Source organism: Acanthisitta chloris, unplaced genomic scaffold (assembly GCF_000695815.1).
Source record: "Acanthisitta chloris isolate BGI_N310 unplaced genomic scaffold, ASM69581v1 scaffold29438, whole genome shotgun sequence".
NCBI classification, from domain to species: Eukaryota; Metazoa; Chordata; class Aves; order Passeriformes; family Acanthisittidae; genus Acanthisitta; species Acanthisitta chloris.
Genome location: NW_008688008.1, coordinates 1 through 22,990, shown reverse-complemented (window position 1 = coordinate 22,990; position 22,990 = coordinate 1). Strand labels below are relative to the sequence as shown.

The window sequence follows — 22,990 nt, the reverse complement described above, 5'->3', positions numbered from 1 at the left end:
ACTTACAGAGGTACCGAGATCAACTTTTCTCATTATCACAAAAACTTTTATCTGGCATTTTTGCTTTCTTTTTAAACTCCAGAGAAGCAAGACAAACAAAAGTCAAAGCTGATCTGCAACATCCAAGACCTATGGGAAGAAATACACTTTAGAAGAACAATGGAAAAGTATGTTGTTTTTCTTGTTTAATTATTTAAAATACATTAGGAGATACTTAGTCAATGTTCTGGCTGCATATCTAATTAAAAATTATAGCACAGACATGGACATAAGGACTCAGCAGTCTTGTAGAGAGGAAAATAATGGAGTTTGAAGCCTAAGAGACTAAGTGCCTTAAAATGTAAATAAAGGGACTACCTTAAAAAACTCAACTAAGCAAAACAATAACAACAACAACAAAAAACCCTGAACAGACAAAACCAATCAAAACCAATCAAAGAAAATCCCAGCCTTTAAGTCACCCTGAGAAACAGAGAAGCAAGAAATTCAGCTAGTCTCAACTGTGGTGAAAAAAATGCATTTCACAAAGCCAGTCCTAAACTATCTGGGGTTCTAAAAGCTTCAAGCCTTTCATTCAGAGTCTATCAGAAAACCTAGAGGCATCTAGAAAAAATGTATTAATCACTTATCTTGTATCTTCCAAGTGTAAAACTCTTCCTAATCCTATCACATTTGGCCATACAACTATCAATTTTCAAATGCAAGTACAGCTAAAAAAATCCAGAGTTAAGCAGAAGTCAATGCACTGAGAAAAGAGACTCATGCTATAAAGCTGTTCACCAGCACATGAGAGGCACATATGGTATTTTCATAGTGCTTCACAGAAAGTGTGGTTTTCCTACACCCTTTTCTTACTGTGGAAAAGTCCACATCACTGCAAGGTGGTATAGGAAAGCCAAAGCATTACCCCCCGCAAATCTCTTTCTAGGCTGCCATATGTAACATCAGACTTAAAAAGCAATACGAGCAGAGTAAACCTGGTAGAGGCTCAGGTAACAACCTGGGACACTGGAGCCCAAAGAGGCAGAACATTTGCCAATGTGCCAGTACTTCCCAGAGCTCTTCTGGCTTTCTGCCTTGCCGCTGGGGACAGGAGTCCCAGAGCTCTGGCCAGTTCTCAGAACTGAGGAGTCCGAGCTCTGGCCAGTTCTAGGAACTGAGGAGTCCCAGAGCTCTGGCCAGTTCTCAGAACTGACTTAGTATTACCATGAAGCATTAGATTTCTTTCATCATATTGATAAAGATGCCTACATACAACTTCTACGAAGAACTACTTTGTTCCACTTCCCCTTTGGCTCTCTAGGTAACCATCAACATGGCAAAAACAATGGTCAGAAGACAAGTAACTCCCATAATTTTGCTTTGGCGTGACTGAATAGTGTTGGAGTGTAAACAAAACCCTTTTAATCTTTCCTACGCAAGAATTAACAGGCAGGTATGTTTCACTAAATTCCTCTTCTTCACATATTAAAGCACTGCAAAAGTCACTGGTACAGATCACAGTAGAGTGACTGTCAGCCTCATACTCAATTACCCAAATAATCTGCCATCTGCCTTCTGGATAAAGATAGGCTAGAGGAGTTAAAGAAAACAAATTGTCTGAGTCTTCCTGGAATAAAATCCAAGTATCTGATCTGTTTGCCTTAAAACAAATATATAGTGTTAAAACACCAAAGGCTATGTAAACACAAAGGACACAAAAGCAGGAAACATTACTATTTCACTTGCAACATCCTAAAATGAAAAACTGAACACAAGCCATGCAGTGTTCTCCATGTTTGGGTAGCTTACACTTATCAGCTGAGACTACACCTTCCTTTCAGGACTCTCTGGAGGCTGCATTGTTCCCTCTTCTGCCCATACCCTTTTCCCAACAATACTGCACCAAGGCAAAAGTAGCATCTTAAGTCCTACTTGCCCATGACTCTCATTCCCCTGGACTTAACAACTGCTGTGAGAGCATTAAACCATTTTAGTTCATGTTTTCAAGCACTGCTGCATCCCACATTGAAGCTTTCTCCCTCATCAGATCTGTTCTAGCTGTAAAACATCAACCTCCTCGTTCTGTATATAAACTAAAGTGTTTAGATACACAGCAATACTGCTCTAACATAACAATGTAACACTGACTACATAAACCAATCACATCTCACTCTACAACAGCAACAAAGATCACTTCATGATCTAAAGGGATAAAAATTAAGGTAAGAATAATTCTTTCCATTTCTACACAGCAAAACCCTTTAAATTTATTGTGTTTTTCATCTCATCATAATAGACTTACAAGAAAAGCTGACCAGAAATCACAAGTGCCTTAAATGCTGTTTTCCAACAGCCATAAATATTTGATCAACCACTTCAGTAGAAAGAAGGACCAATATATAAACATCAACAATAAGTTAAGGTTTGCTATCTACGATCACTGGCAAAAGAATCAGAACTGGGAAAACAGAGACATTACAGTAGCCAAATCAATACATCACTTCTCTTCTTGCTATTTCACAATACAGCTTCTTGTTCAGCCCTGCACCCACACTATAAGCTTCAAACACCTTTGGATGACTTGCCTGCAGACGTTCCCACATCCAGGCAAGTGTGCATCCAACATCCCAGTGTGTAACTGTTACAGCAGCACTAACCCCTGCTCCCCTACCCTAATCCCTTGAAAACTCTTGCAGCATAGCTGATGTTCTGAGCAATGCCAAGAGCCCAACAAGTGTTCCTTCCATGGCTCACCCTCAAAGTAGGAACTGCTGAGCAAACACAGCCAGTGATCCTGTTGCAGAAGCAAGAATTTGAACAACTTTGCATGTTTACTCCAAGCTGTAAGTGGGACATTTGATATCTTTCATAACACACTAGAGAATTTAATCTCACAATTCTTATGTAAAACCCAAGAACGTAGACTAGAACATCCTATCTAAACCCTGACTCATGAATTTTGTCTAATGAAGAAGCCACACATTATTTTGTAGACTTTTCCAATAATTCAAAAGTGTGATAAAAAATATTTTAAAATTTTCATGCTTAAAAAATATAAAAAAGTGAACTGTCAAGTTCAAGCAAAACTTTGATGTACTAAAAATTCAATGTCGTGTTTTGTCATGTTGTGTTCTGTCACATTTTACTGATATTGTGCTATTTTCATTAACTCTAGCCATAAAAGTCAAGATGTGCTCTTGGATGTACACAGGGCTGTATCTATGTGCTAGCAAGGAGGACTCACAGAGGTCAAGGACAGCAAAGCCTTACAGAATGTTCTGCTATGCAAATGTATTACCCAAAAATAGCTTCTTTGGGACGTTTACGACATTTTCAGTTCAAATCCAAGAGGAAGAACATTTATTCCCAGATAGCTGTAACCAAGAAAACAAGCTAGGTATTTACAACACAAAGTGAGTTCATGGGCTGTGGTTCTGTCACATTCACCAATGGTGCTTTTAAGGAAATTACCACCCTCTGTGCCCACCCTTATATAGATTTTACTATTCCTACAGGAGGAACAGACAGAAGCATACGCCTGAGCATACTCCTGCTGCTGTAGTGTACAGCTCAGCAGATGACCTCATACCTCCAGCATGTTCAATCCTACAGTAATGGCATGAATTCCCCACAAAAAAATGTAGACTGCATGAAACAAATTTATTCTCTTATTTCAATCCTGACTTCACAATTCCCTTTCTGGAACCACATACAAAGAATTCAGTGAGAACTCTTCTCACAGGAGCTTCAGTCATGTTCCTCCACCTAAGACAAAATTAATTTCTTAATTAGGCTTAACCTACTGTGTCACAGACCTGCTCATCTCACAAAACACCTCCTTCAAAAGCTTTGTTTACCAGCAGCTGACAAATCACTGACTCCTGCCAGTACTCAGTGCTGTATGTTAGTGACTTTTAAGACAAGTAAATCCAGTTAGGCTTCAACAAACAACAGTCCTAAGAAAGAAAGGTCATTTCAGCCATGAAATCTGACAAACTCACAATCACTTGCTCTTTATGTCTCTGCACACCTGCAGTGTTGAGCTAGGCCACAGCACACAATGAGTGCTAACTGGCAGTTTCAGCAAACAGCAAAGGTAACTGTAGAACCAGCATCTGAATCCCTACATCAATAGACAACATTTCTGTCCAGGAACTGAAATATAGCCTTCGGTTTATAACTAGAGAGTAATGCCAGGGGTAATCTGTGGGGCCCCCTGAGCAGAAAATCCCTTCCATCACTGCATGGGAATGCAGGGTCTAGGCTGGACAAGCCAAGGGCTCCCTCCAGAGCCATGTCTCAAAGCAAATAACTCAGCATGTATGTTGTGAAAGTTATCAAGTGAAAAGTGTTGGCAACTACCACAGCCTGACACAAACCTTTTGTTTCCAGGAGCCAGTGATAATCAGCTAAAAAGTTCTAGTCCTTGGCTACCAAGTAAGGTGGACAGTGGAATTTACAAGGAAATGTTCCTCCCTATTGTGCAAGTATGTTTTGGACTGCACCTCTCCAGAAAGGGAAGAGGCAGGATAACATTTGAGCCACTGCAGAGCAGGTGAAAGAGTCAAAGATGACGTCACTCATTTCCTCATTGCTGGATATGGAGAGAACAGGCCCTGAACTATGTTGCTCCAACAAGATGCCAGAACACAGTAAATGGTTTAGCTCAGAGCCTTGAAAGCTTCTCATTTTGGTAGGACCTATCAATGTCCAGTTATGTTTTGCATTTGTTGAAAAGAAAAATTACATTGAAATCTGAGATCAAAAGGGCTTTGTCACAACCTGTTTGGGAAAAAGATGCCTGAAACTATGGAAGGCCTGCATGGAATTTTCGTTCTGTACACAGATGCAGAAGTCAGTTAAACAGACCCCTTGGCTTCAAGAGAGGCACAGATCCCTGTGCAGCAAGGAACAATTTGTGCTCATTGGAAGGAACAGAGCAGAAGCACTTGGGAGACGCCTGCTGCCCACGGAGAGAATCCATCCTACTTTAAACCAGATTCAATTGCTGTCAGAATATCCTTCAGATAAAATGGAATGGAGCAGAGTCATTTCTGTGAGAGGAACAACTTGGAGAATGACAAATTGACTGCTCACATCAGCAGCCCAGCTTTTGAATCCCAGCTTTAAGAACCTCTCACTCTGCTTTTAAGGACTGACACTAGCACAAAGAAGTTACAAGTGTGGACCCAAGGATGCACTACCTCTTCTCAGACACGCTCCAAGGCCGCAGTTTGGCTCCGTGCTCAGATTATACAGATTACTGCATTAACAGATGAAGGTGCAGTCCTTTGGGAGCCTTCTAATTCCCCAAGCTAATTTAAAAAAACAACAATAACTCCACCTCCAACACCCCTTAGCTAGGGAGCTGTAGAGCACTACAAAATACCAGTACCATGAGGTTTCACTTTAGAGAACCAAAGCAAACAGTGACTATTTTGTGATGGGCTTATAAAACCTGGTAAGACAAGTAACCTGTCAGGGTTTAACAGTGGATACTTAAAAAACAAACCCCACTATTTCAACATCCTTTTCCTTTGTTTTGTACCAAAGTCATGACCTCCAGGAATGTTTTAGATAGCCATTAGGCAGATATATTAGTCTGAGTACTGCAGCCTTTAAGAGGCCTGGCACAAGCACGGTATATTTAATTTTTAATTAACTCTCAATCCTGCAAGTATCAATTTTTCATTCTATTTATCAACTTCATCTAACTCTATTTAGACAATTAAGCCATAAGTGCGGAAACCTACAGAAAGGCTCATTAAGCATCTGCTGAACATTAAGGAAGGCTTCAAATTGTGAACCAAGTTTTCTTCTCTCTCAGTTTTTTAACTTTTCAACATCCATTCAGTTAGCAGTTGAGTCATTCTGTGAAGGTAGCAGCATACACATTTCCTGAAAATGTAACAGATATGGAATTGAAGGCTGTAGATGTGACCAAGGAGGCCACTGTACCTGAACAGGATGAAACCAAGTGACTCCACAGCCGCTCGCCTCACGTCATCATTCACATCGCTCACCTACAGAAACAAAAACAGGACATTCAGAATGTAGTTAAAGCACTTGAGGACTCAAACATTTCAGGCCACGTGTCAGTTAATCAAGAAGAAAGGATTATAGGGGAAGTTCGTTAACAATCATGTTCAATCTTAGCTGAACCAGCCTCACCCTCGTGGGCACATAGACTGCAAGTGGATCAAAGAGCAGATAGACCTCACCTTTTACAGCTAACGTTGTTATTTCTCCAGCCCATCATTACACAGACTATTCACTGCAAACTCGCTTCCAACTACTTTAGGTTCATGTTTTATTCTTTTAGTAGGTCTCTTTTCTGTGATACCAGGTTAAAAGCCTGAAAGTCTACTTACCCTAGTATCGGAAGGTCCTGTTAGTTCTACTCACAGCACTAAGAAAAGCTTTCATCACTTCAGAATCTCTGATTTAGACCAGAATATTAACACTGCAGACACAAAGCCTGTCAAAGTGATGCCTCACTTCCTCACCACAAATTTCTGGCTATGTGCTCCTAAGCCCACAGTACTTACAGCCACATGCAGTAGTCGTCTGATAGCCTTGTTGTTCCCTGAGCCACAGTATGCCATAGCAACAGTGTACATGCCAGAACGACGAAGAATTGGATCCTGGAAGAGAAAGCATCACTATTCAACATCCATCCAAAGGGTGACTCAGTAATTCTGACTTTAAATCTGTTCCACTCTTGGGCCTGGAATCTGCAAACCAGTAGCCTCACTGCTTGATTGTTTATTAGGGACAACTTAACAGGACAATCACCAAAGCAGAGTTGGCATTACCAGTTCTGGGGGGACAGAAAGTTGCTCTGCTGCAGGCTGTCAAGGAGCATATGGCAGATGTGCCACTGACCACTACTAGAGCCTTGAGAATGACCCACCTGCAGTGAGCCTCATCTGGTTTTAACCACTACACTTTGTTCTGCTCCTTGCAGCTGCTCACAGGACTATGAAGAACAAGAATGAAGCTAAAGAAATACACAACTAAGCACTGTTCTTCTATTTTTGATCAGAGTGAAGCAGCTTGCGAAACTGCTCCACTTCAGACCTGTGTAAGAACCTCTCAGGTTCAAAACAGCCAACCTACTGTAGCTGAAGATTTCATAAATGGACAAGAAGGTCACCTGCATAAGAAAAGAGTCAGGGATTAAGGCACAGCTAAACTTACCTTATCTCTGCAGAGACTCTCAATGAGAGCATCTGCCTCCTCCATCCTCCCATACATGACCAGAGCAATTCCAACCGCGAGGCCTCGCAGGATCTTTTCATGCTGCGTCTCCTGTGCGTAGCCAACCATGTCCTCAATAGCCTGGGCATTTTTAGATCCCAACATAACTAACCCCAGTGCCAGGCCAGCTGCTTCACCTGCAAAGCACAGGAAAGCAAAGAAACTAAGTAAACTATGTTCCCAAATGTAGCAAATATTGTATCTAGAGAATCACACAACATGTAGCCAACAGATCACTTCTGGACACTGCCATGCCCAGCGACCTCATTATTCATGGCCAAGTGTGCTTGAAACCAGCTGCCATTTAGTGCTCTTCCCTACCAATATTCTCTCCCTTGGGCCAAGAGCTCCTGAGACCATTTTCCTGTGAGCCCCTACCAATGGAGCAGTAGTCCCCACAAGCTTCTCCCAAGAATTTCTCTCAACCCAAAAAAGCACATAGCTCCGGAGATCAGCCATACTAAATAGAGAGCATACAACAAGGGAAAGAACAGAGCAAAATAAGGGACTGGTTAGAGACCCAGCATGTCTTATCAATACTTGGCATAATGCCACAGACCAGTCCTGACAGGACCTCTGAACATTACTGACACATAACTAAAGAACCACGATGATCAGGAAAAGGTCAGTAAACAAAGCACAGCTAGAAACAATCTTAGGCTGCTAACAGAAAACCTGGGGGAATAAAAACCCACCAAAAAAACCTCAGATGCCTGATAAAGCCTCAGATGATTATTTGCTTTGAAAGCAGAACATTTACCTGTCACTGCATCGTCCTGGTATAGATTTGTTTTCAGCAGATCGTACACATCCTGACGTGCTGTCCCCATGGCAGCCAGACCCAAGCCCAGGCTGCCCCCGTGCCGCACAATCTAGGGAAGCACATGCAAGTTCAGTCACCATAAAACAGGGAAAAATACGGCTTCAGCTGAAGTAGACATCTTTCCATCAACATCAAGCTGCAAACTTTTAGCCCCAAACCAGTCAAAACGATCTCTTGATCTGCTAGAAATACCATTTTCACCATCTCAGGCAGTAGGTCTGCTGACAGAGGCAGAAAATAGAATAGAAACAGCAGTTCAAAAGCCCACAAGCAATGAGTAATCACAAGCTTTACACATAGCACAAGTGACTTTCTAGTAACTTCAAGGTCTTTTTTCCTCACTGAGTGATTTATGTAGAGCCATAAATTTGAGCCATGTGTAAGAACTGCTGCCTGGTAATAGCTTTTAAATAGAAAGGTAAATCAGTACCCACTTAAACAGTCTATAACCTCTTTGTTCTAACAAAGGATACAGGAAAGGTACTACATTTGCAATAAGACAAGTGGGATCTGTTCACAGAATTGTGAAAAAAGTAATATGAAACTCCACAAAGAGACGAAGGGAATATGTTGGGAAATACTCTGAGACTTTTCACAGAGGTCTACAAACAGTAAGTGGTTAAGTAAACCACTTCATTTTGTATGAGATGCATTACACCCACAGGGCTGCAGAAACATTTTGTGGCTTATTTCTTTGACAGCTAAGCCATAAGCAATAACAGTGGCTGAACACTGCAGGTCCACTAACAAAACAGAGTAGATATACAAGCAGTAAGAAAGATGAAGCTAGATTCACTGTTAAGTATGTAAGAATTTCCTAAAAATCTTACCTAAACCTTGACGAACAGTTGTTAAAACAAAATGTTATCTTTAAGGCCCACAGGAGGTATGAGTACCACACTACTACCACAGCCTTAGTTACCCCTACCTCCCACTTCTAAACCAGTTGGCACCCTTCTGGGTATTCCCAAGCAACCAAAGGCTCATTACTGAACCCAGTACATACATCATTACTGGCATTCTTCAGCTGGTTCAGCAAGTAGTCAATGATGTCCCCACCATGGTTAGCATGGATGAGACCCAAGGCATAGAGACCTCCTCCTTCCTGGTAGGCTGACCCTGGAGAGGTGTCCTTGGGCAGGTACGTTGCCATTAGCTGTAATGCTTCTTTCTCATGACCCTGTATGTCCAGAATCCATCAGGAAAGGAAGACAGTGGGAAGTGAAAGGTCAATAAACAGCAGATGCAAACACTTAATATTTAAACAAAGCAGGAGAAAACATGTTTTAGCCATGACTTTCTCCACAAAAATCAGTGTCTCAGTGCTCTACAATCAGCAAAGAATCCCTCAGTACTGGGGTTTTATTAACCATAGTACATGAGTATTCATCACTTGGTCACTGATCTAAACCAGGACAAATTTGGCCTGAAGCTACACTGATTCATTCACTAGAGCACTTTAATCAGGGCTGAGGCACAAAAAACAATTATAGAGAGCTCTTGCTATTTCAAAACAGCTTTAAATATAACCTCCCTGTGAAACAACTTGAAGAAAACAACCACTACTTGGGTCACCTTTCAAACTTACAGAAACTTTCTACAGTGAGGACTTTGGTATGTCCCAAAATCACTTAATATGCCTGCAGTACTCTCACCTTACGCCTTGCTATCCTAACACCTCTTTGATTCTCAGCAAAACAAGACAACTTAGATCGAATACCAGATGAAATGGACTTAATAAAGCACAGCTTTTCTTTAGTGCAAAGACACAAATTATGTTACAGCTGTGCCTTGCAATACAGTAGGTACAGTAGAGTCCAGGCACCATTCAGAATCCCCATTTCAATGTTTTCAGTGTTCAGAGGTCAAGCATTTACACTGAGCAGAGGGAAATGAATCCAACGTTACCTTGTGTATAACACCCAAGCTGGCGGTAGCAGTAAATTTAGCCCAGTTAGTGGCCCTGGCCAGCCACTCCAAATTGTCTCTAGATGGTGAGAAGAGAAAGGTTATACAAAGTCTTTCATCCTGCAAGCAGGGTTTCAGAGTACTAAAGACTGCTTTCAAACCAGAAAGCAGCTCCAGAAGAGAAAGCAGCTAACCACATTTCCACTGTGTATCTCTCCCCCCTTCATCAGCCCTGATTTTTGCCTGGCTTTGGTCAATCTTCTAGATATGGGTGATCTGAGTGAAAGATGGAGAACAACTGCTCAATATGCAGCTCATCAACACTTTGGGACAAACTCCAGCAGAGTTTCCTCAAGTCCCTGGTAAGGTCAGCCCTGGCATTTCCCTTTCAAGAGTCATTCAGTATTGTCAGTCTATACCAAAAAAATATACATAATCTCAGAAATTCTCCAACCAGTAAACAAAGGAGACATTCCAGACCTCCACCCTCCAAACTGCTCATATGGATAGCAGTCAAATAAAGCCAGTTGGTGAGGACAGAGAAAAGGAAACAAATCTCTAAGCCCATTACAGTTGTGCAGTTACCATTTGGGAGCATTAAGTTCAGGAGGGCAACAATGCTGTTCAAACACTTCTAGATTATACTGAAGCTTCCTTGCCACAGATTTACCTAAGGAACTGGTCACTGGTTGTACCACAATGCATAAAGGAGTTTGCTATAACAGTTGCTGTATGACACACGGAATTCCGCACTGCATCCTGAAAGAACAAGAACAGTCAGTATCAACAGTCAGCAGAAGACATGTCCTAGGTCGCTGAACATGCTTGCAGTACACTAGATAAACAGACTGCAATGATGTTCAATTTAACTGGAAATTTCCCTTTAATCAGTTAATAGATTGTTAATACACTCTAATATATCCTCAACCCATCGTTCCGTGCAAAACAATCTTTTCTCTCAGAGATGTGATTACATCAATTGCAACTTAACTGCAGAACCTCCTCCCTTTCTGTTTCCCAGAACTGAGCACTGCAGAGCATGTGCTGCTGATGTTCTCAAACCGTCCCTGGAACACTATGCAGAATCACTCCTGAGCACTTAATCAGCAGATGGAAAAGATTTTCCAGAACATCTGAAGTGCCTCCTGGAATAGATGAACCCACTGACAAGCATGCTCTACCATTTGTACTGATGATGTGCTTCTTATTTCACATATAAAAAACCTTCTCCTGTGGTTTCTAATAATCATTTAAGAGAGTCTAACTTACCTCTAGGTTTATCATTTGCTCACCCTTGAGTAACATCTTCCAAAACCAAACCAGTTACTCAGTTCACTAGCACTGCCTACATTCCAGTATCTGACTGGTTTTGTCTCCAACATGGAAATATTGGTCTCTCAGCACACACCAGGATTCCTTTAGCCAAGCTGAAGGTGTGGTCTCATATAACACCCCAATCAAGACATCAACATGCTGCACCCTACAGTCCTGGTTGACTCCTCCCTCCCCAGTCAGCAATGGATCCATTTGCAGTGGATCAGACATGGAGCTGAAGGGTGAGTTCTGCCCATCTTACTGAACAGATGAAAAACAAACCCACCAAAAACAAACAAACAAACAAAACAAAAAAACCATGGTGAGGAAAAGATTCGTTTCTATGACCAGTCAGGGGAAAAAAAGCAATTTAACAAAATCAACATGCTAATAGCAGCCTGTCCTTAGGTCATACTAGCTGTAAACCGGAACAATCTGATGATAAGACTTTCTTTGGTGCAATCAGCTCTTCAGCCTCACAGGTTCAAGTTTTAAATGTTAATTTCTGACTAAAACACAGATCTCTATTGTCAAAAGCCAGGGAGGCCATGCTAAAACAAGACAATGTAAAACAACAGCAACATGGTCAAAACAAACACAGGATACATCTGATGAATCCAAGACAACCACATTTAACAAAGCCTCTTACCTTCGTATTTTTGAGGATCATGAGGTCTGTATTGTTGTTTCGTATTAAAAACTGCAGATGCAACTCAATGGCCATTTCCCCACTTAAAATTTTAATCATTTTTGAGATCTGATCCTTAGGCTCTGGGTTCTTCACATACAAGCAAAAAGAAGAAAAAAACCCCATGAGAATCCAGCTATGGCTCTGATAAAATACAACTCATGAGAAGCCACTCTGGTATGTTCCCATCAGAGTGTACTCCAAAATCTATCAGGTTTTAGGACTAAAGAGACATTTTTTCTGTCCTTGATGCACATGCCCAAACCTCCCAAATAGTCAAACCCCTTTGTGCACAACAGTGCAGGTGGGAGAAGAGACTCTTTGAAAAGAAATGTGCTCTTTCATGGACAGAAAACAGGTATGAGTGCAAGCTGCTGTTTAGCCTTACAGACACTGAGTCTTCTGCAGTAGGCAATCTCCTTTTATAAATGTGAACCTATATTTCCACAGAAGCTTTAACAGAAAGGGCCACAGAGCCACAACACTCTGCATGACCCTGCTGAGCTGCAGCATTGTTGTTGAGCTACAGGCTTCATTTAGGACAAGAGCTACTAGAACTAGGAATCTCTAACACACACATCTTCCAGAGCTCTTTGAGAAATGTTTCTTCTTCCTCGTGATGGAACAGTTGGAACTTGATCTGTGGAAAGTGAAGTTCCTTCTGAGCAGGTGTGCTGGTTAAACTGCCTTTGTCTCAACCCATGAGTTTTTCAGCTTTCACCCTTCCGATTCTCTCCCCCATCCCCCTGGTGGGGGAGTGAGCGAGCGGCTGTGCGGGGCTCGGCCGCTGGCTGGGGCTACACCACAGCAGGGTGAGAAGTACACTGCAGCCCTTTGTACTGCCGTTGTTAGCTGGTCAGACATCAGCCAAGCATGAGTAGTAGTTCAGCCCTTAAACTAATTCCCTCAATTATTTCTTTGTAGTGAGCATTCTGAATCGTGGAAGATTAAGCTCAAGAACATTTCTGGCCACATATATCGTTTTTGTGTACTTGCCCCCTGGCACAGTCAGCAAAGCCAATGCAGCAGAAACTGATTCAAGACACCTTTCCTGCACAAAAGCACTGTTTACGGGTTCCTTGGGGCAAAGAATCTCGACCCCTTTTGTTTTCCTTATGAAATATAATTTCAAGAAAACACTTCTGTTTGCCCTTAATTTTTGAGTGATGTGCAAGTACCTCTCAAAGGTTCCCGTGTTTCATTTGCAAACATGCACCACGTGGAAAAAGAAAATTGTCTTGGGTTTTACTTGCCTCTCTAGCAGCATTTCTTTTCTTCAGCATGAGAAGTGTCAGAACTGCACTAGCTATTCTACATGTTGAAAAGCAACTGCATGTGCATGTTAAAAGTGAACTCACATTCTCCGATACTCGGGAAAAGAAACTAAACAAAAAACATTCCAAGCAGCTGGCCCAGCAACACAGCACCATGCTAGCCAGAGGCAACAATTTACTCCTTCATGGAAAATGAACTATGTTACATCAGCATCCCCTCCTGCCATTCCTGCAGAACAGCATCAGTTCTATTGAGCCAGAACTAGAGTCACACTTTGAAAGAGAAGAAAAAAACCCACAACACATTAAGCTAATTCACCAGTGGAGGTTCTCAGCAGCAGTTACATTTCAGGCCCTTTCTTCTGGAATGAGCTAATTATTTCAGTATTAACAAGATGCAAGCACATGAGCCAGATCCCTCCGTCCCCTTTTTCAGAACTCAGTAATTCCCACTGAAATCTGCCTACTTCCCACTCTCACCCATATTTCAGTATCTGAACTGCTGGACTGTCAGGCTGTCACACATTCGGTCCCCAGAAATTCATCTGTCTCCAAGCAGGGCAGAAAAGGAATTCCATTCTTCATTAGCCAAACCAATTTAGCAACCTCAGGCATTCAAAGAAAACACCTAGGCAAAACTAAGCAAGGCCTATTTTGGACATGGCACTCACAATTTCTGCAGACTTCCCTGCAGCACAAGTGCTTCCTGGTTTCTCTTCTGCTTCCATAGCATCACTGAAACAAAACAAAAAGGAAAAATGCAACCCAGCTCGAGACTTGTAACTAGACAAGAACTGTAATTATAGATGAACATTGTCCTGAAAGAGTAGCTTGGGATTTGTAGACGATGAGTGGAAACAGGATTTTGACAGGACAAGGGCTGACTATCTGGAGGTCACAGCTGAGCAGAAAACTACTCCCCAATTCAATTTTCTGGGAACTTGAAGGACAAAGGGCTGGAAAATCCTACTCTCTTATTCCATCTATAGAGACAACAAAAATAAAGATGTTTGTAGGGAATGAAAAGGCAGAGACAGGTGAGAAAACAAGGTCAACAAACAAGGCAGCAAGGATAATTATATCCTCACCCAGAAGCTTTGAGCTTGTCACTATTAGCATGGATCCCAGAGTGCTGACATGGAAATGAAACATACTAAGCTGTTGTTAGCACCTTGTTCTAATGGTTCACAGGCTGACACAAATTATTCTGTGCCTTTCCTTTCACTGAAACAGAAGAGAGGAAAATGCTTGCTATGCCTGTGTCACTGATTCAGATGCATTTATAGCCAGGTCCTCACAGCTGCATAAACCCTTGTATTTAATCAGCCTTGATCTAAGCAGGATTCTCCACCATACACTGTCACAGACAGTGCAGGGAGCAGGTTGTGTGCAGGCATGAGAACCATCATGATTAAAAAGCAGATAGAAAACAAATTTCTTCCACATCACCCCTGAGCTGGGCAGCAGCCTTAGAATCCATTGGCCAATTCTCTAAAAACAGATGTTTAAAACAAAATTATCTATACCTGTAAGTCATCAACAGAAGGAATAAAGATGATGGAATGGTTAGTGCCAACTCTGATTTTCTTAACTGCAGCTTCCTGCAGTTAAGATGCAGTGATACTGACCACTGAGCATGTTTTAAATGTCAGGGCTTAAATAAAACTCAAAGTAGATTTGAACTAGCTCTTCTGAACTGCAAGTACAAAAGGGTCCATAACACCACAGTATCATCTGAGCTCACTCTTCCCACAAGTAGGCCACAGACCACAAGCTGTGATGTGAAATCAAACTTGCACATAGCTCTGATGAGCTTTTTGCTTGAACTCTCCCCTTCCTTAGCTTTGCAAGTCGCTGCAGAGACCACACAGCAGCAGCATTCCTGAGCAATTCACACCATGGCTTAACGTATTAGTGGAGCCACAGTAACTGCTCCATGCTTACCTCAACTGCAAAGAAAAATCCTTTCAAAAAACAGTAGATTCTGGTAATATACAATTTTGTCTTGAGCAAACAGCATGTCTTGCCCATGACTCTGATTTAAATAAAGGGGAGTAACTTGATGGCTTGTAATGAGCATCCATACAGGGAGCAGGAGGCTCCATCACAGAACAATGACAGCTCTTCTCAAGTCCATCTCCCCACCTGTCTTTCTCGGATCCAGGGACGGTGCCGGTGTTGGTGGATCCAGGCACGGAAGCGATGGGAGTGCCAACCGTGCGGAGGTTCTGGATGACAGATGACAGGAACTGCTGGCTGGCACTTTCATACAGATCAAAGCAAATTTGGTAGGCCATGAGAAGGTTATCTTCCTTCACCAGTTTTTCCAAGATATCACTCACAGCCTGTGGGTCATCCAGGAATATCAGGCACTGAGCAGGAGAAAGAGAAGAACAGGAAAAAAAAACCCAGAAAACATTAGATACTTCAGATTGAAAAAGCAACACTACCCAAGGCCACACTCCAATTCCTTATATCCTGCTTCCATTAACACAACTTCAAAGAAAACTTGTCTCTCTTAGGAAACAATAGAAAACTTCGAAGTTTTCATAGGTCAATTGAAAAACATGACAAGACACACCATTCAAACCTTTCCATTTCTGCAGCTTTGTCTTGAAAACTGAGAAATGTTGTCCTACCAGAAGAAATTTCAAAAGCACATTGAAGAAGCATCAGTCATTTTGTAGAGATGTATACAGGTTGGACTTGATGATCTCAGAGGTCTTTTCCAACCTGATTGCTTCTGTGATGTCTCAGCCAAAATGAAACAGGCATAACACTGAGTCACACTTACATGGCATACCAATATTGGCAAAGACCTGAGAACATCTGAGTAACTTCATAACTGGCTGTCTAAACACTTTCAGACAATGGTTTACCAAAAAACAAAGCACTGGAAATGTTCTTTGGAGGAACAAATAAAATTCCAAGCTGTGAACCTACCACCTGATACTCCCTACATGGGCTTGAAATATTCTGTCAGACTTGTCTACGTCCTCAAACTGCCTTTGAATACATTTCTTTCTCTAAAAATTGACCAAATGTGCAATATTTGCATCTCTTTTTCAAGCTGGTCTCACTTTGGCATATGTTGGAAGCACGCAACCAGGAAAAGATATTTCATTAAACTGAACAAAAAACAGAGAGCAGGTAGATGTCAAGTCAAATACATCTAAAGCAGAGTAACTTTTTATTATCTTTAAACAGGACTCTGAGAAGTTTACCTGGCACACGTTGATGAAGTCTGGTTTCTCCAGATTCATGTAGATTTTAACTAGAACTCTCAAGACTTTATTACGGAACTGTTTATTCTGCATCAAAGACATACAAAGCTTCAAGCTGTAGGCTAACATCCCAGGAACATCATTCTGAAACAAAATTCAGGGATATCAAGTCTGGGTTTGGACTGACAAACAGGATTTAGAAATTCAAATAAAGCTACCCCTTTCCTATTTACAAAAGCAGAGCAAACACATGTGCATACAGATCTTCAGTTTTCTTTCCCACTTTCAGAAAGGCTTTCATGCAGGTGTATTGCAGTTTAAAGAAAAAACACTACCAAAGCCATCCAGGAGCAATATTTAATTCAGTAATTAAAACATGCAAAAGATTAATTATAAGTTCAATACCTATTTCCCCTTCTTCACTTTTCCTGTTCAATCAGTGTGGAATGCAGCGAAGATCACTGCACCCACATGAAATGTCAGCAAAACAAACCATGCACCAAGGAAAGATCCCAACACACCTATTTCTTGCTCAAGCCTGAGAAACAGATTTGGTTACTAGACTTTAGAAAGGTAATTCAAAATGAGGGATTTATAATGGGCAATTAAGTTAGTAAATGCATAGGACAACAAAGAGAAGAGACAGCAGGATGGATGCCTTATGGTTATTCCTCTCGTATGGAAATAGGAGACATCCAAACATATAGGAAAGCTGTAAACTGAAAAGTGGTAAAATTTAAAGGTTTTAAACTATGTGTCTGGTACATATGATTGAGACACTGCAGCATAACAAGACTGCACACAGCCACTAAGCTGCTGCAAGTGACTACAGACATGCTTCTCTTACTGCCTCTAATAGTGATGTGACTTACCTTAAACCCTCAGTGAAACATGTTAGAGCCAGGCTGTGCTGCCTTGGAGTCAGGGCAGGCCAAGGCTGACACAGCCACTTGCTGAAAATTAGAGCAGCTCACCCAGCTGCTGGTTTTTTATTTTGCCTGCCATAAACAAACTGCTTACCCAGCCCTAAGGATCCCTTCTCACAGTGAATTACAGCAGATGACAGGTACAACAAAATAAAAGCTGTTCTTACATTATGACAGGCCTAAGGTCTGCCTAGTCCAGCACTGTATCACTGCCAGTAGCTGACGGGGAATACCTTAAGAAAAGGGCACATAGCCAAGCTTCCTGGGAATATTCAGCATCTGAAGGAGGCCCAGAAGGGAGCCAGGGAGGGGCTCTTTGTTAGGAACTATAGTGACAGGACAAGGGGCAATGGGTTCAAATTGAAGGAGGGGAAGTTTAGGTTAGATATTAGAAAAAAGTTTTTTCCTGTGAGGGTGGTGAGACACTAGAACAGGCTGACCCAGAAAGTGGTGGCTACCCCAACCCTGGCAGTGTTCAAAGCCAGACTGGATGAAGCCTTGAGCAACCTGGTCTAGTGGCATGGCTTCCCTGCCCATGGCAGGAGGTTGGAACTAGATGATCTGTAAGGTCCACTCCAATCCCTATGATTTTATGATTCTCCCCCCAGCAACTTGTAGCTCAGGGATTAAAGGCAGGGGGTCTCTCAACACTTGATAGCCTTGAGTGGCTCTGCCTTCCATGCCCACGTTGAACTGAACACCCAAAGTTACATTTCTCATTCTGTTCACACAAAAAGGGCAAGTTCCATAGTAACATGGATCTTGCACTTGACTTCTGGATCCATACCTGGAAAAGCCTAGCTACAGGCACCTCCTGTCTCTGGCACATACCGACTCAAGGATGGTTTTCTCAAAGATGTCCAGCCTGCGCGTCTCCAGGGCGATGCCAATGGCCTGTTTGTACTTGTGGTCATCCAGGCACCGCTGGAACATTTTGTTCACTATCCCTTCCAGCCTTTCATCCACAGGTTTCTTCTCCCCTTCTGGCAGCTCTGCATTCTCCACACACTGCTTGGTGTAGTGGTCGATACATTTTGCTGAAGAGATAATGAACAAATGTGGGGGGAGAAAGTCAACTTCCAAGACTTTTTCAGTTTTCACAGGACCAGTATGTGCACACACATGTTCCACCAGCAAATGCAGCACATGGGAAATCACACAGGGGTGAAGCACAAGAACAATTTGTATAGTCACACACAGAGAGTAGTGGAAGATAATTATATTCTCTCCTAACAAACTCAGATTTTAGTACTGAAACTAAGGTGATCATTCAAAATGGAATCAAGGATATGATCTTTGGGTAAGTGGCACAATATTTTACCTATATGAGAAAACAGCAGTAGGAGACTTCCTAGCTGTAAGCAATAGCTGTGGAGACTGAGAGCCAGCCCTGGTCCATCATATCCTGTACAGGGCAAGTCTCACCAGCAGGTGAGACTTTTAAAAGGCATTCAAATTATACAAGCATACAACAGATGTTAAGGATGGATGAAAAACAACTGCCCCCTCAGTCAGGTGTGCAGCTACACTTACAAGTTGATTATTTCCAAAGTTATGGTGAAATTGATAATAACATCAGCACACAAATGAGAGAAAGGACAAAGAGTCAAAGTAATTCTCCTATTGAGAATTCAGTATAGAACTAGGGTTAAGAATAGGAAAAACAAGCCAGAGACCTAAGCCAGTTCTATTAGAGAATCCCAAAGCAGGAGAGAGAAAGCACAAAGAAACTGGGTAAAATTAGCAGCACCACCAGTTTAAATGAACACAAGGACACGAAGAGGAACACAGACAAAAACGGCTAAATCAAAGTCTCAAAGTTACATTAGTTTTGACAACACAAGAGCTTTTCTCTTGCAGCAACAGTTGTTTACCAATGATCGTCTCCACATATTCTGAGTTGTCGTTGACATTGAAGAGGTCACCTGCTCCCAGGGCATAATTCAGTGATTCCTCAAAGGCTCCCAGGTGGTAAAACACTTTGGAAGCAACCAGAGCAGCAAACTGCCTGCTCCGAAATCCCTCATCTTCATAGAGAACTTCTCTGCAGGGAAGAGAGAGAAGAGCATCAGCTCTCAGTGCTCAGATGGATTTAAGACCACGTGACACTTGGTTAAACTTCCATCTTTAGGACTACAGCTCCAAACCCACACACGTGAAAAGCACCTCTTAGTGCTTTCCAGGAAATACAGAGCTAGGTGCTGTACTAGCCAGTGCCAAGCAACCACAACTACATCATATCTAATACTTCATATCTCATGGTTTTTTATGCAGCACACCCTGAGGTATTAAGTGTTTTCTCTTACATTTTGTCCACTGACTCAGAGATCTCTGCCCAGAAGTCATTGACAACAGCATTCAACTTGTGAAGAGCAAATTCCTACAAAAAAGAAAGTTATGTTAAAAATTCATTTACCACCTTTCCCCAGTAAAAATTAAGTACTCCCTAAGACTGCTACAATGAACACTGACCTATTTCAACAGCAAACTCTATTTCAAAAGATCTTTGCAAGCCCTTTGCAAATACAGAGCTGTTCACTAAACAGGTAACACAGATCTGGCAATCCTTCCAATGACCTCTCTGTGATGGCTAAAATGACTTGTAGGTGAAATTCCTTGGAATACAGTTTTCCAAGTCTTTGTGACAATCTCTGTGTAACACACCGAATCGGCTTGTGGTCTACACCAGCCCACTCTAGTTATATGGACACATACTTTAGCAGATAAACATTATCCAGACTGGAATCAGCCCACTTGTCATCAGTTCAGAGCAAATGCAGGGCTCATTCAGAGCCATCACCACCTCTGTCTGTATCCAAGAAAACCATTTAAGGACTTACCAGTGTTAAAAGTTCACCTTCCCCTCCTAAGAGGAACCAGCTTAACTGTTCAAGCACCAACACAACAGCACTTGGAGCATTTAGAGCTTTCCTATGGATTCACACACTCCATGCAATGCAAAGTTTCTGTTGCTGTTTGCTTTTCATACTATTGCTGTGATTTTTTTTCAAGTGAAAACTGTAACTCTGACTTTGTTCTACATTGCTTAAATTATGCTGAAAACTCATCTTCTTCAGCTTTGAATTTTACATAGCCGAAATGCAACCCCAGAACACTTTTAAGTGACAAAGTCCAATTGTCATCAGAGAGCTTGGATGAACAGAGATTTCTGCATTTGAAGCTCCAGTTTGATCCATGTTCAAAATAAGAAAATTTGCCATCTGTTATGGTGTTATTTAAGCCCTTTCTTTCAGCTTTCAGGATAGCTATAATTTGGTGCCCACCTGTTGCTGTCCAGCCATTAATTACCGAGATCTGCTCCTTTCTCATTTTAAGCTCTCAACATAATATGTTTGCTGCTATTTGCTCTCAGATCTAAGAGCTTACCTTGAGCTGTGGCTCTTCTTCATCCAGAAGAGAGATAATTCCAGCTGCAAAACGAGATCATAGTCAGTTTTGGACTCTCTGTTTTCAAAGAGAACATGTTATTTAGTTCAAACCCAACCAAACAGGAAACAAGTCTGTCTCTGGAATGCTGGTTTCAAACCCTCAGTGTTAAATGTCAAAGACAGATTCAAGTTTGTAATAACCATGATGTAAAACAGTTCAAGATTCATAACTGAAAAGGTGCATTGTTTATAAAAGATAATCCTTCTTAGGGGAAAACATGTTACACAGGAACTCAGAGAACCTGGGATTTACTTTCAGCTCCATCTCTAGTTTGCTGACTGCTTCCTAGCAAAACACTTCCCACTTTCCCAAGGGGCAGAAAGATGTCAAAACATCCTAACCTGTTTCATGCCAAGGAAACAGGCCTCATGGAGAAGAAATGTAATATCTCACAGCTTTAGCAAAACTCCTGATGCTGTCCCAGAACATTTGTACAAACAGCTACAGAAATGTTGAACTGACAGCACTGAGAGGTTCACAGGTACTTGGGGAGCTCAGTCTGAAGAATGGTCACAGGTGGTTTCATTGTCAGATTGCAAGGATGCAAAGGAAAGGGCTGGAATAGGATCTAATCGAAGTCCTGCACAAATTCACTGCTTTAGATCTTTCACCTGTTGTACAGCCTGACAAGCTTTTTAAATCTAAAAGCTGTGGAATTGGAAAGGACAAGAAGCCACTGCAGGGCTGAACTGGGCACTCAAAACATCTCCAGAAATCCAAATGGAGAGTGTGCAGATCCAACAAATATGTGCTAATACAGAACAGAATCTGAACAGTACAGTGGGTTAAGACGAAACATGATCCATAACATCCCATGGCTGCAGTGGGAGGCAGAGAACTCAAACATGACACAGATGTGTAAGTGATCAGCCCTTGGCAGGCACAAGGCAAATCCTGCCCTTCCGTTGGCACCACCAAGTGTGTCAAGCACTGAGCTCTCACTGTGAGAGCCAGGAGCAAAGCAGGTGGTTAGAGCTGGGCAGTGAGAACAGAGAGATCTGGCAATCACTTCATTAAGGGAGCTGGAGGCTGCAACTGGTAGGTCTGTGTTAACCTGGGAAGGGTACAGAGTTCAGGCACAGAGCAGCTGCCAGCAAAGTAGGGAATTATCTGATCTTTCTGTCTGATATGAACAGAACAGTAAGACCAAGCTGTGGCTGTAGCATCAGAGATTGAGGTTTGATGATATGAAGAGTTTTCTGGCAGTAACACAGTTATTCACTTTGCCTAACAAGGTCACAGAACCTTCACTACCAGAGATCTTTTGAAAACTAGGTTAGACACGTGTCCATCAGCAACAACCGAGGCAGAATTGATGTGTCTCTCAAGCAAGGCAGGACCAGCAGCTCATCCCACAGTGCTCCTTTCAGCTCTTTTCTGCAGCTCCACTCCAAACATTTGCTCTGGTTTTGTTTCTTTTCAACCAGCTCTTGTATTTACCTAATCCATCAGGAAGAAGCAAATCTCACTCCTACTCAACACATCACTGTTACCTGTTAAAAACCCCTCTGAAACTCTTCCTGCGCACTTTGTGACTAATCTGGTATCAAAACAGTTCAGGTCAGAGATCACCGAATCACTGCCCTTGTGGCCGAGAAAGTCAATGGTATCCTGGGGTGCATGAAAAAGAGTATTGCCAGCAGGTCAATGGAGGTGATCCTGCCCCCTCTATTCGGCCCTCACGAGACCACATTTGGAGTACTGTGTCCAGTTCTGGGCTCCTCAGTACAACAGTCTCAGTACAAGTCTCCTTAAGCAATATCCCATAATAGGACGGCTAGGAAAAGCTCCTAGCACTCCTCAGTTAAAGACTTAAACAAAGCAAAAGGTTCAGAAAAAGAAAGGCACTTGGAAAGACTCTGGTCCTTTGCACTGCTTCTCTCACAAAGCCACAACCAGCCACACATCAGTGCCCTCAGGCACATGGTGTGACTCTCAGGGGTGTCCTGTGCAAAGCCAAGAAGTTGGACTCAATGATCCTTGTGGGTCCTTTCCAGCCCTGAATATTCCATGGTTTTTGGAAATACTTCCCATATTTCCTTACACTCTCAAGTTCTCAACAGTGTGACACCTCATTCCTCACACACTCCGATATCCTGCACTCCAGGGTGGCATTTCCTCTGCGAAGCATTTGCACCTCT

At 42.1% G+C, this 22,990-nt stretch overlaps 1 protein-coding gene across 1 annotated transcript in view; it reads right to left on the bottom strand.

Moving 5' to 3' along the window:
- PSMD1 (proteasome (prosome, macropain) 26S subunit, non-ATPase, 1) overlaps positions 1–20,843 on the bottom strand; it is a gene marked incomplete at its 5' end in the record, with an annotated part of 69,431 nt that extends 48,588 nt beyond the window's left edge. Inside the window, 15 exons of the mRNA XM_009080861.1 lie at positions 5,941–6,005; positions 6,531–6,626; positions 7,183–7,379; positions 8,003–8,114; positions 9,072–9,245; positions 9,974–10,052; positions 10,644–10,732; positions 11,937–12,065; positions 13,921–13,984; positions 15,395–15,621; positions 16,474–16,617; positions 18,231–18,436; positions 19,274–19,443; positions 19,706–19,779; positions 20,787–20,843. Coding sequence (XP_009079109.1) covers positions 5,941–6,005; positions 6,531–6,626; positions 7,183–7,379; positions 8,003–8,114; positions 9,072–9,245; positions 9,974–10,052; positions 10,644–10,732; positions 11,937–12,065; positions 13,921–13,984; positions 15,395–15,621; positions 16,474–16,617; positions 18,231–18,436; positions 19,274–19,443; positions 19,706–19,779; positions 20,787–20,843 — 1,883 coding nt within the window. The remainder of the gene's footprint in view (positions 1–5,940; positions 6,006–6,530; positions 6,627–7,182; positions 7,380–8,002; positions 8,115–9,071; positions 9,246–9,973; positions 10,053–10,643; positions 10,733–11,936; positions 12,066–13,920; positions 13,985–15,394; positions 15,622–16,473; positions 16,618–18,230; positions 18,437–19,273; positions 19,444–19,705; positions 19,780–20,786) is intronic.
- Between the last annotated feature and the right edge of the window lie 2,147 nt (positions 20,844–22,990).